Source organism: Castor canadensis, chromosome 1 (genome assembly GCF_047511655.1).
Source record: "Castor canadensis chromosome 1, mCasCan1.hap1v2, whole genome shotgun sequence".
Lineage (NCBI taxonomy): Eukaryota > Metazoa > Chordata > Mammalia > Rodentia > Castoridae > Castor > Castor canadensis.
This window is the reverse complement of record NC_133386.1, coordinates 129,721,914-129,734,798: the sequence shown is the minus strand read 5'-3', so window position 1 is coordinate 129,734,798 and position 12,885 is coordinate 129,721,914. Positions and strand designations below refer to the sequence as shown.

The 12,885-nt window shown below is 36.7% G+C and overlaps 1 protein-coding gene across 5 annotated transcripts in view; it reads left to right on the top strand.

Annotated features, from left to right (window-relative positions):
- LOC109679280 (ferroxidase HEPHL1-like) overlaps positions 1-10,940 on the top strand; it is a 54,424-nt gene extending 43,484 nt beyond the window's left edge. For all 5 annotated transcript variants that reach the window (XM_074082057.1, XM_074082035.1, XM_074082052.1 and 2 more), the window contains 3 exons: positions 8,031-8,193; positions 8,654-8,725; positions 8,812-10,940. In XM_074082057.1, the coding sequence (XP_073938158.1) occupies positions 8,031-8,193; positions 8,654-8,725; positions 8,812-9,143 (567 nt within the window). In that variant the 3' untranslated portion in view covers positions 9,144-10,940. The remainder of the gene's footprint in view (positions 1-8,030; positions 8,194-8,653; positions 8,726-8,811) is intronic.
- Positions 10,941-12,885: the final 1,945 nt, after the last annotated feature.

The following is a 12,885-nucleotide window of genomic DNA, read 5'->3' as shown; positions in this document are numbered from 1 at the left end:
GTTCCCTGTATATTCTGGTTATCAGTCCTTTGTCTGATGTATAGTTGGCAAATATTTTCTCCCACTCTGTGGGTGTTCTCTTCAGTTTAGAGACCATTTCTTTTGATGAACAGAAGCTTTTTAGTTTTATGAGGTCCCATTTATCTATGCTATCTCTTAGTTGCTGTGCTGCTGGGGTTTCATTGAGAAAGTTCTTACCTATACCTACTAACTCCAGAGTATTTCCTACTCTTTCCTGTATCAACTTAAGAGTTTGTGGTCTGATATTAAGATCCTTGATCCATTTTGAGTTAATATTGGTATAGGGTGATATACATGAATCTAGTTTCAGTTTTTTGCAGACTGCTAACCAGTTTGGGGAAATTGTTTTTAACAGAGTCAATGTATTTCCAGTGGTAAATAAGATGGTTACTTGGAAATGATGCTCATGAGGGGTTAATATGAGAGAATGGAACAGAATAGTATGATTATACCTTTTACTGGTGGATATTTCTTTATACATGTGTGTATTATTTCTTATTTTTCTTTTTTTAGGCAAGACACAAACTTTGTGAGTCTGGGTGTGGTGATTCAGGCCTATTACACTAACTACTTGAGGGTAGAGATTGAGAAAATCTGGGTTCAAAGCCAGCCTGGGCCAAAGTTAGGAAGACCCTCATATCAACCAACACAAAAGCTGGTAGTGATGCTTGCGCCTGACATTCTAGTTGTGTGGGAAGTATAAAAAGGAGGAATGTGGTCCAGGCCAGCCTGGGCATAAATGAAAGATCCTATTTAAAAATACATCTAAAGTCAAAAGGGCTTGGAGCATAGCTCAAGTGGTAGAGCACTTACCTAGCAAGCACGAGACCCTGAGTTCAAATCCCAGTATTACAAAACAAACAGAAAACAAAAATCTGTGAGTCTCAGATAAGAGTTATCTCATCAGTTACATGGCTATAATTCTCATAATCCTGGATTATGTATTAATACTGTATAACAGGGACCATAATGTTAGTCCCTGTTACTGGCCCTTTTTCTCTCCCTCCTTTTTCTTTTCTTTGTGATTAACAGAATAGCCCTATCCAATAAGGGAGAAATTATGAGCTCTGGCTTGGGCCCCCAAAGTTATCCTGAGTTTTGCCATAGAGAGCTGGACCATGTGTGACCTACTCCTTGGCACCAAGCTATACCATATGGGTGGTGCTAACCATACAGCAGAGTCACCTGGGGAGCTATTGAGAAAACAGACCTGAAAAATCAGTCTCCAGGGAAAAAGTCCACATAGTCAGCCATCTCAAATTCTCAGTACCATCTACAAGGAAATAGAGAATGGTAATCTAATCTGAGGGAGGGGCAGAATCTGTCCTGTGCTCATTGAACAGGGATAAACAGTAATTTCATAAAAGATCTAATATCCTCTCCTTTCTGTATATTTTGAAGGGCACCAAGTATTGACTGTATTGGCTAATATAGTGATTAGACTTCCACTATTAAATAGCTATGCTGCTTTTTGAATTTGGCTTTTTCAATACTCATTTTAAAAACTAAATAAAAAATTTAGAAAATAATAGAGCTGAGCATGGTGGCAGCTACTCTGAAGGTGGAGGTGGGAACATCGTGAGTTTGAGGCCAGCGCAGGTGAAGTTAGCAAGACCCTATCTCAACAACAAAATACAAACAAAAGAACTAGGGAATAGCTCAAATGGTAGAGCTCAATCCCCAGTACCACAAAAAATTATAAAATTATATAAAGTTTACATATACCTATATAAACGTTAAAAATTAAGATATAACTTACATTGCATAAATTCACCTTATTTACTGTACAATTTTGTTCTGTAGTGTAACCAAAAACAATCAAAACACAATAGTTCCATTACCTCCCAGAGTTTTCCACTGCATCCCTCGTGTCACTTACTTGTCCAACCACTGATCTATTTTCTGTCTCTGCTCTGATGTGAATGTATCCTCCAAAGTTTGTGTGCTAGAGACTTACTTTGGTCTTGAGTTCTTGTGTGGGTATTTTCTTGTCCTTCTGCCTTTTGCCATGTCATGATACAGTAAGAAGGCCCTCACCAGATGCTGGTCCCTTAACCTTGGGTTTCTTAACCTCAAAACCACAAGAAAGAAGTTTCTATTCTTTTTTCCTCCCCTGTGGTACTGCAGCTTGAACTCAGGGCCTACACTTTGAGCCACTCCACCAGCCCTTTTTTGTGAAAGGTTTTTTTTTGAGATAGGGTCTCACGAACTATTTCCCTGGTCTGGCTTTAAACCATGATCCTCCTGATCTCTGCCTCCTGAGTAGCTAGGATTACAAGTGTGAGCCACCAGCACCCAGCAGAAGTCTATATTCTTTATAAATAAACCACTCTCAGGTATTCTGTTATAACAGCACAAAACAGGCTAAGACAAGCTCTACAGTTTTACCTTTTCTAGAAGCTATATTGTTTGTACATCTTGAATCTGGTTTATTTCATTCCACATAGGTATTTCAATTTCATCCTCTTAAGTGCCTCAGTGGTTTGTTTCATTTGATGGTTGAGTAGTAGTCCATTGTATGGATATAATGCAGTTCATTCATTTATTCTCCTATTAAAGAATGTTAGGATTGTTTCTAAGGTTGGTTACTACAAATAAAGCCACTGTGAACATTTGTACACGTTTTTATGTGAATATAAGCTTTTGTTTCCCTTGAGAAAATCTGTAGGAGCAAAACTGATAAGCCCTGTGGTAAGTGTACATTTATAAGAAACTGGCAAGTTATGTCCAATGAGGTAGCACTATTTTGCATTCCCAGCAGAAACATATGAGAGTGCTACTTTTTTTGTGAGTTTTTATTCTTCTTCTTAGCCATTATACTATACATGTAGTGTATCTTACTGTTTATTTACATTTTCCTAACAGCTAATGATATGGAACATCTTTTCATGTGCTTTCATGTGTTACCATCTATAAATCTTCTTTGGTGAAATGAATGAGTTTTATGCCCATGTTGCTGCTTTTTAATTTAACGTTTATTTAACTGATGTATAAAACACCAAAATTGTATGTATTTGTGGGGGTCCATGAGATGTTGCCATTCATGTGTACATTGTGTAATGTCCAAATTAGGGTAGACGTCTCTATCTCTTCAAACATTTATCATTTCAAAGTTCTTTCTTGTGGCTTTCTGAAATACATAGTACATTATCTATAGTCACTCTGTTGGGCAACAGCTCACCAGAACCTTTTCTAACTGTGATCAACAGCTCTCCCCCTGCCCCTCCCATATGAGTGAGATAATGTGGTCATTATTCATACATGTCACTGAAAATGACAGGATTTCATCCTTTCTCATGGTGGAATAATATCACGGTTTCTTTATCCATTCATCAGTTTTGGACACATAGATCATTTCCATTTCTTGACGATTGTGAATTCAGCTGCAATGAACATGAATGTACAGATGTCTCTTTGACAAACTGGTTTCCTTTCTCTTGAATATATACACACTAGTGGCATTAGGCATGGTAGTTTTATTTTTAATATTTTGAGGACCCTCCACATTGTTTTCCATTATGGCCACACTAACTTATATTCCTGTCAATAGCGTGCAAGTGTTCCATTTTCTCCATATCCTTGCCAGCATCTTTTGTTTTTCTGTCTTTTTGATATTAGTCATTTTTACCAGGGTGAGGTTATATCTCATTGTTGTTTTGATTTGTATTTTCCTGATAATTAGTGATTTGAACATTTTTCCATGTATGTGTTTGCCATTTGTATATCTTTTTTTAAGAAATATCTGTTTAGATCTTTTGTCCATTTTAATTGAGTTATTTGCCTTTTGCAATTGAGTTTTTTAATTTCTTATATATTCTGAATATTAATCCCTTTTCAGAGGAGTTAAAAGTTTACAATATTTTCTCTCATTGTATGGGCTGTCTCTTCACTCGGTTGATTGTTTCTCCTTTCTGTACAAAAGCTTTTTAGTTTGATGTGATCACATTTGTCTATTTTTGTTCTCATTTCTTGTGCTTTTGGGGGTCTGTCTAAAAAAATCCTGACTATTGTAATGTCTTAAAGAATTTCCCTATGTTTTCTTCTAGTAGTTTCACAGTTTCAGTTCTTATGGTTGCCTTTAAGCCACTTTGAGCTTATTTTTGTAAATAGTGAAAGACAGGAATCTAGTTTCATTTTCCTGAATGTGGATACCCAATTTTCTCAGCACCATTGATTGAAAAGTCCCTCTTTCTTCAATGTGTGTTCTTAGCACCTTTGTTGAAATCAGTTGACTCTAGACACATGGGTTTACTTCTAGGCTCTATATTCTTTTCTTTCATGTCTGTTTTTATGCCAACACCATGCTGTTTTGATGATTAGAGTTTATAGTATATTTTGAAGTCATGTAGTTTAGTGTTTTCTGCTTTGTTCTTTTTTCTCAAGATTGCTTTGGCTATTCTGTGTTTTTTTTTTTTCTGGTGGTACTGGAGTTCGAACTCAGGGCTTCATGCTTGCTAGACAGGTGTGGTACCACTTGAGCCACTTCACCAGCCCTTTTCTGTGTTAGGTGTTTTTGAGATACGGTCTTGTGAACTATTTTGCCTGGGCTATCTTCAAACTGTGATCCTCCTCATCTCTGCCTCCTGAGTAGCTTGGATTACAGGCGAGAACCACGTGCACCCAGTATCTTTGTGTTAGCTTGTATGTGTGTGGTTTCATAAATATCTTAGGAGTCTTTACTAGCTCTGTAAGGAATGTTTTTGGTATTTTAATAGAAATTACCTTGAATGTATAGATGTCTTTGAGTAGCATAGATTATGTCTTTAAAATTTTTTGGATTATTTATTTTTACTGTAGAGTTTGGGAGCTTTATTATAATCTAGATACAAATTATTTATAGGCTATGTGATTTACAAATATTTGTTCCTAGTTTATGGCTTGTCTTTTTATTTATAACATTATCTCAAAGAACAAAATTCTTAATTATTGGTCAATTTTAAGTTATCTTTTTTTAAATTTGTGGCTCATACTTTTGGTGTCATATATAATAATTTTTTGTCTAACTCAAGCTTATAAATACTTTCTTCTTTATTTTCTTTTAGAAGTGTTATGGTTTTATATTTAGTTCATTTTTTGCATAAAAATAGCCAAATATTCCATCCCTATTCAGTAAAACCACTATTCTTGGGCTGAGCATGGTGGCACATGCCTAAGGAGGCTAAGACAGGAGGACCATGAGTTTGCAGCCACCCTAGGCTACCTAGTGAGTTCTAGGTGAGCGTGGGCTACATAGTGAAACCCTGTCTCAAAAAACAAAACCTATTCTTTTTCCCATTGGATTGCCATTGCACTTTTGTCAAAATCATATTGCCCACATATTTGTGGGTCTATATCTTTGCTCTCTATTCTGTTATTTGATCCATATGTCTGTACTTTCTTGAATGCCACACTTTTTTTTGTCAGTACTAGGGTTTGAACTCAGGACTTTGTGCTTGCCAGGTAGGTGCTCTATGGCTTGAGCCATGCCTCCAGCCCTGACAAGCATGCTCACCATGCCCAGCTATTGGTTAAGATGGAGTTCTACAAACCCCTTGGCCTGGAATTTCGATCCCGTCTAGTAGCTGGGATTACAGAAGTGAGCCAGTTGTGCTCAGCTCTTAATTTTTTTAAGATTTTAAATATTTTTCTTTTTAAAAAATTAATTGTATTTTTTATTTATCACACATTAATTATATGAGGGGATTTCATTGTGATAATCCCATACATGAGTACAGTATGCCTTGAACAAATTCACCCTCTCTTGTTACAATAATGTTAAAATTAGGTAGTGATTTGTTTTTAATGGGAACATCTTTGCCTTCCCATCCAAATTTTAGAGACAGCTTATTGATTCCAATTTTGAAATCCTGTTGGGATTTTTATTGGATTTGCTTTGAATTTATCTTGACAACATTGAGAGTTGCAATCTATGATCATGGTATATTTCTCTGTTTACTTAGGTGTTCTTTGATTTATTTCATCAGTATAGTTTTCAGCATACATGTCTTGCATATATTTTCTTTGATGTTACCTAAGTATATCATATACCTAAGCTTTGGTGATGGTGTAAATGGTATTGTGTTTATTTCAGTTTCTAATTATTTATTGCCAATATATAAAAATATAGTTGATTTTTTGCATATTGACCTTATATTCTGAAACTTTTTTGCTTGCTTTTTCATAGATTTTTAGGGAGATTTTCTACATAGACAATCATGTCTGTAAATAATGATTTTGTTTCTTTATTTTCAAACTGTATGCCCTCCCCCTCTCCTACCTTGTCTTATTTCACTGGCTAGGACCTCCAGTATAATTTAAAGTATGACTAGGGAAAGTAGGTATCTTGGTCTTATTCTTAATCTTAGGGTGAAAGCCTTCAGTCATTCACTACTGATTATAAAGTTAATAGTAGCTTTTTCATAGATCCTATTGCCAGGTTGAGGGATTTTCCTTCTATTCTCAGTTTGCTGAGAGTTTCTATCATAAACAGATGTTAATTGTATCACATGTTTTTTTCTGCATCTGTAGAAATGTTCATATAATTTTCTTCTTTAGTCCACTGATGAATTGTATTGATTTTCAGGTGCCAAACCACCTTTTCATTCCCTGGATAAACCTTACTTGGTCATGATACACTATTTTTTTATTCATTAGCATTTTGTTGGAGAATTTTGCATCTATGTTCATGAGTAATATTGGTTGTAGCTTTCTTTTCTTACATTTGTTTGGTTTGGGTATCAGGGCAAAACCAGCCTCATAAAATGATTGAAAGTGTTGTATTTGTTGGGGAGGTGACAAGGAAAAAAGGGTAGGAGGGTGAATACAGAGCAAAAACGTGTACACATGTATGTAAATGATAAAAAATGATACCTGTTGAAAGTATTCCAGGAATTGGGGAGGGGAGGATAAAGGAGAGCTGTGGAGGGGGTGAACTCAAGTTTGATATATTTGAAAAATTGTAAGAACTTTTGCAAATGCCACAATTTACCTCTACCCAGCACAACAATAAAGGAAAAAAAATAAAAAAAGAGTTACCTCCTGTTCTATTTTCTAGAAGTTTATTTAAGATTGATATTACTTCTCCTTTAAATATTTGATAGAATGTGCCAATGACTTTATTTGGCCCTGTTAGAATATACATATTATATAATTTAAGCTTCCTTATTAGATATAGTGCTATTTGGGTTGTTGCTTCTTGAGTGATATTTGGCAGTTTGTTCATATCTTTTAAGTTACAGAGTTTATGGACACAGAGTTATTTACATACAATATTTCTTTATTATTCTTTCTTGTGTTTGTAAGGTCTTGGTGATGTTCTCTCTTCCCCATACCTGTAATTTGTGTTTTTAATTTTTTCTTGATCTGTCTGTCTAGAGATTTGTATAACAAATTAGTCTAAAACTCAGTGGCCTAAGACAGAAAACACTTATTATCTCAGTTTCTCTGGGTCAGTAGTCTGGGAATAGTTTAGTTAATTGGTTCTGATTCGGCATCTCTCATGAGGCTGTAGTCAAGTTAGCTGGACCTGCAGTTGTCAAAGGCTTCCCTGGAGCCAGAAGATCTGTTTTCAAGTTCACTCATGTGGCTGTTGACTGAATGCTTCAGTTCCTCATTATACAGGTATAGCACAGGAGCTGGCTCCACCCAGAGTGACTGATTAAGAGGAGAGAATAAAGGGTCTAAGAAGCCGTATCTTTTGTAGTCTAATTTTGAAAATGGAATGCTGTTACTTCTGCCATATAATAGTGGTCTCATATAGCATAGAAGGAGACTATAAAGGTTATGAATATCAGAAAACGGGGGTACTCAGGGTATCATAGAAGCTGGCCACTATAAGCTTTGCCAATTTTATTGATCTGTCAAAGACCCAACTTTGGATTTCTTTGCTTTTTCTTTATTTTGTTTCTATTTTTGCTTTTATGAATTTCTGCTCTTTACCATTTCCTTACTTATACTTACTCTGTGTTTCTTTGCTCTTATTTTTCTTTCTTCTTTGTTGACTCATAAGATTTTTTAAAAAATTTTTGCAGATAGATAAATCTTACCGAGAAGATGTATACGATCTCTTTCCTGGGACATTCCAAACCATTGAACTGTTTACAGATCACCCAGGAACATGGCTACTACACTGTCATGTGTCTGACCACATCTATGCTGGCATGGAGACAACCTACACAGTACTCCGGAACATAGGTACTATTGTCTGTCAGTGATGCCAGATGCCGGTACCAAGCTTCCTGTACACCTGGAAGTCAGGAGGCATAAGAAAAACACAGATTTGCTCCGCAAGGAGCTCATAGTAAAGTAAGAGAGTCAGCTATGTAGATACGTAATCATAATGGAGTGTGATATGTGCTGTAACAGAGTGAAGAGGACCAGGTCCAGTGCAGTGGCAGGAGGGCATGGTATATGAACCATTTTAGATCCCATGATGCTCAGGATAGAGGTCAGTGGGTGAGCAGAAGCTAGAGGTGGAGGAGTACAAATGCATGTGTACTGGAGTGAAGTAGCCCAGTGAGAATCCAAGAAAGAGAGATGTTGGTGAGGCAAAATCCTCATTGGTAAAAAGACGTGACTTATGGCATGAAAAGAATCTCCTACCCTTATCTATAATACAATCAACTTACCTTTTTTTTTTTTTTTTTTGGTCCAGACAACAGGATTCCATACTCCACTAAGTCTCCTTCTGGAGGAGTATCCCACCCAACTGTGGTGCCCTCCAATGGTAATGATATCCTCTCCTGTGTCTGTGTGTGAATGCTTCAATGTTTAGAAGCAGGTGCCTGATGCCTCACTTTTCTTTTTTCACAGAACAACCTGGCAAAGAGGAGCTCTATTTCTTTGGCAAGAATCTGGGCCCAAGAGGAGCCAAGGCAGCCTTGGTCACTCTCTTCATCACTGGACTCCTCTTCCTGATTGCCACTATGATTCTGTCCCTTAGACTCCGCTCTGCAAGGAGGCAGATGGCTTACCGAGAAGTCCAGTCCTGTGCACTCCCCACGGATGCTCTGGGAACTCTCTGGCCTTTCTTGGCAGCAGCTGTGAGGTTCCACAGCTGGCTAGATGGTGCGCCAACCAGGAAAATGGACCAAAGCATTGTTCACCAAGGAAGGTTTATACTGTATCCTGGATCAGGCTTCTGATCCTCTGTAGCATCATCCAAAGCAATTTGCTTTCATTTATTTATTTTTAAATGGGCTGTGAATAATCCTCAGGTATAAAATATACAGAAAAAGGAGAATGCACAGGACTGAGAAATGCCTATCCTTAGTCTGTTCTCTGAACAAATTTGCTTAAGTGGGAAACCCCCTGAAAGATATTTTCATATTTCATCTTTCATAACTTTTATTTATTTTTTTTTCCTTTTTCTTTTATTATTCATATGTGCATACAAGGCTTGGTTCATTTCTCCCCCCTGTTTCATAACTTTTAGATTAAAGTGTTTTCTTTGCTAACCATCAGTTTCTAGATGAACAACTTCTAGTTATAATGACTCAGACGTCTATCTAATTAGAATAACATTAATTTTTTTATCACAGTTACTTGAAATGTTTCCCTTAGTCATTCCAGGGAAAATAAGTTTCTAAAGAGTTCATGGAAATGTCTTAAATCCGTATCTAGTGAAAGAATTAGATCAAATGAATTTTTGGAGGCTTTAACCACCTCTCCTGGCCTCTTCCCTTTTACTATAAATAGCCTGTGCACTGTTTATTATACAAGGCAAAGTTATAAGGGTTTTTTTTAATTGCTGCTGTTTTTATTCAAAACTGTAGAAATACTTGAATGTTTACAATTCACTTCATGTTATATGTTTTTACACTGTTTCCATAGCAGTATCTGTACTTTCAAAAAATAACTAGGGAATTTATATTTCTATTTCAGATTTTGGGAGGGCTAGAATCTGTGAAGGAGCAGGCTTGGTTTTCCCACTGTGAGTTAGAGACCTGAAGGTTTCCTGCAAGGTCTCAGTAAGGGGTAGAACTTCAAGTCTGGGCTTGAATCTTGAGTCTGATTTTTCGCTGAGTTAGGGGGAATCTTCCCAGGTCTCCATCTTCTATGAAATAAGAATAGTGTCATCATGTCAGGAACATGAGGAGGAATTCACCAATGCAGCTGACTGGTTGAGGGAAGAAGGCTTTCTAAAAACCCCAGATTCCCTGACTCTTAAAGCCATAGCTCTTGAGGGGAGGAGAAAAAAAGGAAAGTTTAGAAAAAGAGTCTCAGTGGTAATTTTTAAACCATTAAATCAACTTTGAAGGTAAGTATTAAAATTTCCAAGACTCACATGCAAAAATAAAATATTGAATAACTAAATTCAACCATTGTGAGGTAATGCACCCTCTTTGTAGGCATGTCTAGACATTAGGTGCAAGATTGATAAAAGCAAAGTTGTTTATTATTAGACTAAGAAATTGCCCTTAGCTCAGGGCAAGCTGCTGATGCCAGAAGAGTGATATTAGAACATCTGCCTTAACAGTGGATCATTTGAGTGTCCAGGTGAACGAGTACAGCCTAATAAATACTCTGGTGGTGGAAACTTTTATACTTTCTCATCTTTTTAGTGAGGGGAAATGGGTAATCTGCTAGAATCTATAGTCTTACATAAAACAGGATGAAAATGCTAATGAGTCTGTTTGTAGTTTGCTTGAATGTTGTATCAAATAGCGTACCCAAAAGATTTTTTTTACCCAAAAGATTTTGAATTTCAGCCTGCTAACCACTGTGATTTTGTAGTACAAGCTCTACAGTTTTCAACATGTGTAGGCTGTACAATTATATAATAATAATAATTATGGTAAATGCCTTATTTACTCACCTTTACTATGACAACACATCATTAAGTTATGTTTTTTCTGTTTCACTTGGTTTATTTTTTTAATGGAAAGAAAAGTAGTTTTATTGCACCATTTCTCTTTTTAATAAAGTTTCACATATTAGAAGATGGCTATTTGGATTTTTTTCACTCAAAATTACCTGCCATTAAATGGGGAAAGTGATGGTTAAAAAATGTATTGTCTTTTAGGTATTTAATCACAATGACTAGAGAAAATGGAAAAAATAATGTATCTCTACAAATAATTTGACCCCTCAAACATTGTCTCCTCAAACACACAATCCTCCTTCATTCTCAGCTTCGCTCTTTTGGGACAACTAGCCCCTCCTTTCATCAACACATGTCTTTTTCTTCTCTTACAGTGGAAGAAGTGCCCTTGCTCCTTGCATGGCCAGGTTCTCTGCTTCCTGTTTTCTCAGACTTAATTCCCCCAGTTATAAGTTTTTCCTTCTATACTACTCTATGAAATCATCAATGATGTTTTCCACTAAAAAATGGAAAGCAAAGAGCTTTCCATCTTTTTATTACTCAACCTCTCAGCAACAACTGTCAGTTCCTTCCCTCTGGACACCTCTGTAGTCCCCTGGCTCTGTGAGCTTCCTTCTTCCTCAATTTCTATTTCTTCTCAATCTCTTTTGCTAGTCACTCTCCTCTTTCAGCACATTCCTCAGAACTTGATATTGGGACCTTTTCAAATCCTTTGTCTTTTAAAGTAGATGGAGTAATGTTCCCAAAGATTATATATCCTAATTCTGAAACCTGTGTTGCTATCTTATATTGCAAAAGGGATTTCGTAGTTATTAATTAAATTAAGGATCTGGTGATGGGGACTTTATCCTGGATTATCCAGGTTGTCTTTAAATGTAATCATAACATCCCCTATAAAAGAGAGGCAGATGGAGATTCTATGATAGAAGAGGCAGTGTAACAACTGAAGCAGGAAGCTATACTTCTGGAGATAGAGGAAAAAACAAAAAGTTAAGGAACGTGATGTATAAAGAGCTAGAGAAACAGAAGAGGCCTGGGAACAGGTTCTCTTCTAGCGCCTCCAGAGGGAGTTTGGCCTGGAACTGATTTCAAACTTTGGAGTTCCAGAGCTGTAAGAGAGTAAATGTATGCTGCTTTCTCGCTGTCACGCTTGCCTCTTCCAACCACTGCCCACACAGCTACTGCAGTGCTTTTCTGAATATGACCAGATCACTCTCCTAATTCGTGCATTTCTACTTTACTTTTAATAACCCCCAGACTCTTTTCTTTGTTGGTGAGGCCCAGGCTGATTTGACTAATGCTCACCACTCTCACATCTTGGATTTTCTTCTGCTTCATTATTAATTTCTGTATCTTGTTAGATCTTTTCTAACAGAGATCTCAGAGCTTTGCCTTTGGCACTCTCCTTTCTATGCCTTAAATTCCCTCCCTTTACTTCCTCTTCAGCATCCCCATCCCTTTTCTAACTTTTCTAGTTCAGATGTGAGCTCCCCAAGCTGCCTTCTCCAAAGTGGGTCCCTTCTTTTATTTCCCACCAACACTGGTTTCCTTTGTAGCACTTATCATAGAAATAATCACTTTAGATGTCTGTTAGCTTGATTTTTGTCTGCCTCTTTAACTGGAAATTAGGTTCTGTGAAAACAACAACCTTTGACCTGTTTTGCTCACTGCTGCATGCCATTAAGACTGTAGTACAGATAGATAGCGACTGATCAGCAAATATTTCTCAAATGAATATTAAACAGAACAGACAGTCTAGTGAGCTTGATTATTTTGAGGTTGACTACTTTGGTTGCAAAATATCTCATTCAAATGTCAAGGACCTCAAACAAGCAAAACAGAATTCTGGGAGAGTGGCTGTGAGTCCCAGAACTCATCATGGCCTCCTTCTAATATTAAACTATGGCAAGGGGTAGGGGCAAGGCTGAAATGGGAGGAGAATGTGTAATTTAATCCCTAATTGCACCTTATAATGGTAAAAAGCAATGTCATCATTGCTTTAAGAAATTTGTTTCAAGGTGAAATAGATTCCTTTAGATATTTATTTAATGACATGGATTAAA